Below are 5,799 nucleotides of genomic sequence, written 5' to 3'. Positions count from 1 at the left end.
GGGAGGGTTGTTGTATTGCTCGACTTGGGGGTGGAGCAGGTGCTCAGGAACAGGTGAATCGTGGCAGTGATGATCAAGTCAAGGAGGAAAAGGCGGCGTGGCACACAGGAGAAGAGACGCTTGGAGCTAGTCGATGAGGGAACTATTGTCCGATGTGCAAGCCCAAAATGCTGAAAGTGTGTACCATCTACCATGTAAGTGCTACCACAAAGCACGAGAGATGTGTGCACACATGTTTATGAGCATGTTTGTGGCACACATGCGCACGTGTGGTGTCAGGACATCAACGGTGGTGCCTGCTAGTGGTAACCGGTCTATCGGTAAGTGGCATTTCACTAGAACTCACTACCAACATGGTGTCATCCAACCCCGTTAGTGAACCCATCGGTGGCAAGTTGACCACACAGTTTGACAACACCATTGACGGGTTTTGACGATAAGTTCACCTGTTGCAAGCACGTAGGTCAAATAATATTCGTGTTGATTCATGTTGAACAAGTCAGCATGATTCATTGGTCGGGGCTGGACACGTCGGAGGGCAAGAACTAAACTCGCCATAGTGATGCTTTTGGGTGTTCCTTCCGTCCCATTCGAAAAGTACAACAACAAGTTTGATGGCAATGTCAAGCAGTCCACAATAGTGGTATCATAAAAAGAAACAAGCTATTGTCTCAACCCGTCAGCGGTAAAGCTCTCATGGTATGTCGTATTTTAACTAGATGTTAACTTGAGTGACATGCACGTTTGTGACACATGTTTTTTACATTATTCACAATGGCAAACCAGTTCACACACGGTCATAACTCGGGAATGCTAGACTTACGGAATTTTCCCCCCACCGACTGGATCTACCGACCTCGTGTCATGTTCCCAGCGTTCCTTCAAACTAACTCAATTCCTGTAGACATGACATTAATTGTCAAAGTTATCAACTACGGTAAATTCACATGTTCGTTGTGGTATACTCGAAGAGTTGCCACTAGATATGGTTTTACATGTGTCGGTCGTATTCTTAAAAGAAAAAGAGATTGAAACCAGCACCATATGCATCATTGTGATGCACACAACCATACATTTTCGACAGTATGTTCGTATGCAATTAACGAGGGGTCGCATTGTAGCTGCGAGGGGGATCTGGATGAGATTTTGCGGCCGGGCTAGCTGCTACGGGCAGCGTACGGCCTCCAGTCGTACATGGACACTTGTAATACGTACTACTGTTGAAGGTCCAGGCAGCCTCTGACTCAGCTCAGCCATTTTTATTCCTTTGTTCATTACAATTAATGGTGACCGACCGGAGCTCAATGGTGCGCAGCATATCCAGGTACGGTCTCCAGCCTTAATATTGCAGCTGCTGCCTGAGACCATCGTAATCATATGCAAGGTCCAAATGACCCCCTGACAAGCTTGTCCGTCACCAATCATGCTGGACGAACAAAGGCAGGTCCATAAAAGAAAGGAAGCACGTTGCTCAAAATGGCACACATCTACGGGAGGTCGATGTTGTTGGATGGATCAGCAGATCCATCTTCTCTCGAGGTACCGGGACGTGCCGCCGGCGGCAGTCGAGCTCGTGATAAGGGTACTCCATCGTCATGCTCCCCAATAACTAGAGACCTGCGAGGTTGTCGACAAGGCAAGACTTTACTCAGACTGCGGCGGCACGTTAATATAATCCCAAGCGTTCACCAGTGACATTCAGCGACCACCTAAATATATTTAACGATGATGAAAGGTTTCACCAATTAATAAGAGGGTGCTTGGATACGTTTTAGTCTCATGACTAAAAGTAGTGGGACTAAAACTTGCTAGCCTCACCCATGCTTGGATCCAAATACTAAAGAGACTAAAATGAAGTTAATGAGCATTTATTATCCTTCAAACCCTCCAATCCAGACGAATTCTATTGTTCTGCCACATAACTTCTACTCCCTCATTCACAAATATATGATGTTTTGGATATTTTATATGGACTACATATAGACTAAAATGAGAGAACAAACACACTAAAATGTGTCTATATACATAAGATTCATAAAAAGTCAAAACATATTATATTTGTGAACAGCAAAGTATTTCCTAGTTTAATGTGGTCAAAGTTTGACCAAAAATGCGAGGGGTGTCAATAAACTAAGACGAAAGAAGTAGTTTGACAATATTTTCACCATGTGGAGGTAGGTCTGGTCTGTTACGATTTTGGTTACCCGTGGATCGGTACTTGCTTGTGGATGGGGCCATAAAGGCCATTTGGATGACCCGCTAAAAAAGGATGATGAATTGTGTTACCTATAAGATCAAGGCCAATAATGCATCCATCAACTCGTTATATAAGACTGCCTTGTTATCAAGATCTAGTATTATAATCACTCATATATGTTGGTTACTAAGTTAGGTATTTGTTTCCCTTTGTCTTTTTTTGTTTTATTTTTCGTTTCATTTACTCTTTTCATGTAGGAGCACGTGTAGATGTTGGCTCTTGTATGAGAGTCCACTCCGTCCCTTTTTTCTTATCCTCCATGTAGACCAAAGTGTCAATGAAGTAGGCTTATAGCTCTAAAATATACTTGTTCAAAGGGCATCTTCAATAGTTTGTTCGTTTGGTTCTTGGTAAAATCTGGCACGTCATCGACCAACAACTTACATACAACTACTTCAATAAGGTGTATCTAGTTTTGTCAAATGATAGTGAAAGAATGCACAAGGTTCCAAAGGTGACATGGAATAAATGAGGAGAAATAGCAATAATGTGTGTTCAGGAATCAACAACATTTGCTCGGGCTTCAAGATACATTGGGAGAGAAGCCTTGCACATTATCCCAACTTAGGTTTGGCAAACTACATAAATTCTATTGTGAATAATTTATGATAAGTTGTTGGTCGATAACACTACTACTTTTACAAGTAAGCTAACCAGAAAACTATTGGAGATGCCCTTAGTAGGTGTCAACGCCTTGTGACGTGGAGAAGTAAGTAGTTAATTTCAATCACTAAAAAAAAGTTACTCTTTGTAAAGGTTACCTAGGGATCCATGCATCAACTGCAAGATAATTGAATCCTCTCCTTGCTCGATATGCGTCGCCCACAATAACTGCTTAATGTGGGACATTTTGTTTCTTCAAAAACGTAAGCTATTTTTTTTTTAAATCAAGAGTCCAATTTATTAACCGGTTTCACCTTACTATCTTCTTTTCGTTTACATGCTCAATTCAAAAATCTCACCAATCAAGGTAGATGGTGAGTGGTGTAATTTTTATAGTTTGTAAAAGCACTAAATTAATGCGCTTGTAAAAAAATATGTTTACCAATGCAATAATTGCAATGCATGCATACATAAAATACATGCATTGCTCAATTTTCTCTTAATACTTGCATGCAATGATTTAATGCACCTTAAAACCTGAACATGTGATGGAAAACAATGAAATTGAGACTTATAAAATAGAAAAATTAAAATTTTGAGATAGCCTTATAAACCGAAAAAGAGGGAGTATATCACGATTTTGGTGCCCATGTTTTCAAAACTGTAGGCCTCGTGAACCCTGTTTGACAATTACTAATTATTCTAAAGTTATTCATCCACATGTACTATCTTAGGAAAAGAAAGTACACATAGTCACATACACCTGCTTGTGCCCCGTATGACATTGCAAGAGAAAAAAAAAAGCTGAGCCCCACAGAAAATATGGCCTCCTATGCACGTCTACAGTAACCCTGCACAGAAGATTAACCCTCTCCTAATAGCCTGTGTGTGTTGCTTTATAATATAAATTGAGGAAAACCTTTTTGGTCGATAGCCCGTGTGTGTAAACATACGTCCACAGATGATCTTTTTTTTCAGACATATGGAATCTTGGCAGTCTGACCACAAACAAAACCGGGGCCCTGGTGACGACGCCGGCGGGGCCGTACGTCGCCCTCCGGGCCAGAGCTACCGCGGACAACAGTGTCAAGGGCAATTAGCACCACATGCAGGCCGCCCGTCCATGCTACCTCCACGATTCGCTTGGCCATTTGAATCTATAGCTAGCTCAGCTCACGGTCACCCACACAGCCATATGCGAATACGACACACAACCAGCAGCACCAGCGAGCCCAATGGAGCACGCGCAGGACGAGCTGAGCCTCGAACTCACCCTGGCCGCCGCGGTCATGGCGCCGGTGCCCGGCTTCTTCCTATGCGTCTACTGCCACCGCAAGTTCCGCACCTCGCAGGCGCTCGGCGGCCACCAGAACGCGCACAAGGAAGAGCGTGCCGCTAAGCGCCGCCGGGACACTGCAGCCCCCACTGCGCATGCTTGGAAGCCAGGAAGGTCTGCGGCCGCTGTTTGGGTGTCCGAGGAGCCAGCAGCAGAAGGTGGCATGGTGCAAAAGCGCAGTAGGAGCTCGTCGGAGCGCGACCACGAGCTCGACTTGTCCCTCCGGCTATAATCGGTGCTCCGATCCATAGATCTCTGGAAGTATCCTTGCTCCACACCTCTCTATTTCTGGTGCTAGGCAGGTGAGTGTTTAGCTACTACCCCCTCCGATTTAAAATATTTGTCGTAGTTTTGAACTAAGGTTAGTTCAACCTCAATTCAAAATTGTGACAATTATGGATCTGAGGGAGTACTTGTCTCAAGCTCCTGTTGTGCATACAGTGGATTCATTGGCGCTTCTATTTTGTTGGAATGTTTTCCAAGGTACTGGATTCCTAGAGACCTTCTTGGTATTTGGATTGACACAAAAAGTTCCCATTTCACCAGATTGTAATGACCTTGGTATTTGATTCTTTGCATGAAAAATCTGGATCTATGCAAGTCTAAATGTTCAAGTTACGATATTTAAAGGACCCTTTGAAAATAGGGAAGTTATCAAACATTTGTGTTGATTAAGTATACTAGTTAGCCTCCGTAAGATAGATTTTTAGATCTATGACCTTTAAGACATCTCTCAAAATGGTTTAAGAACTTCAGTGCGTTTCTAGTGCCTGTTACATAGTCTATGAAAATGAATTGCAATTTGCACCCAAACTAGTGAACTTCTTGGGGTTTGCTCCAGCTTCTCGTCATATTTGTCCTTACAGAGGCAATAATTCTGTCAGTAGTAGAAGTTAACTTTCAGATATAAAAGCTGCACAAAGACAGATAAAATGAGCTTTAAATTAGCTGATTACTTCAAATCCCTATATAAAGAGTATAATGTAATAAGCATATCGGCGTATAGATTACTCACCGTCCACAAGATGCACAACACGCCTTGAAATTGACCAGCCTCCTTAGCTCTGTTGCGAGGACAGCTAGTATATCCACAATAATTTTAAATAAGATGGGCGACAAAAGGGCTCCCTTTACGCAACCCCTTTTTTCTTTATCTTCAAAAAAAAAAGAAACAAACATCATTGTTGATAATACTCGACATTTCCTTTCCAGATAAAATTGTTCACTCAAGCTTGCGAGATAGGGAACCACCCTTTCCACATAGCTTGCTGGAGGAAAGAATGGCGGACGTTATCATAAAGTTAAAGAAATTCAAAAGAAATAGTCGCAATATGTTATCTTGTAAGCGTGGTCTTGTTCGATTTGCAAAAATCACATGCGCAATAATCCCATAAAAGTATGAACCTATTCGGCTTAGGGCTCTCGGCGAAGGCATCGTCCAGTTCTTTCAGACGGCAATGGGTGGAGGGGAGAAGATGCGCTAGACTTAGGGAGGGTGGTGGTATTGCTCTACTTGGCTAGGGGGGCGGGAGTTTTTGGCTATGTGCATCATGCTATGCAGAGGCCGGGCATTCTTTCAATGCGGTTGTATCACCGCCCTTTA

At 42.9% G+C, this 5,799-nt stretch overlaps 1 protein-coding gene across 1 annotated transcript; it reads left to right on the top strand.

Moving 5' to 3' along the window:
- Positions 1-4,015: 4,015 nt before the first annotated feature.
- Positions 4,016-4,645, top strand: LOC123163994 (zinc finger protein 10-like). Its single transcript, XM_044581408.1, has one exon. It carries the CDS (start codon positions 4,096-4,098, stop codon positions 4,426-4,428), a length of 333 nt encoding a protein of 110 aa, XP_044437343.1. The 5' UTR covers positions 4,016-4,095; the 3' UTR covers positions 4,429-4,645.
- Positions 4,646-5,799: the final 1,154 nt, after the last annotated feature.

This window comes from Triticum aestivum, chromosome 7D (assembly GCF_018294505.1).
Source record: "Triticum aestivum cultivar Chinese Spring chromosome 7D, IWGSC CS RefSeq v2.1, whole genome shotgun sequence".
Classification (NCBI taxonomy): domain Eukaryota; kingdom Viridiplantae; phylum Streptophyta; class Magnoliopsida; order Poales; family Poaceae; genus Triticum; species Triticum aestivum.
This window is presented reverse-complemented; position numbering and strand designations above follow the sequence as displayed.

Bases quoted from the DNA above. Each gene is read 5' to 3' on its own strand.
- LOC123163994 (XM_044581408.1), top strand. From the start codon at position 4,096: ATGGAGCACGCGCAGGACGAGCTGAGCCTCGAACTCACCCTGGCCGCC.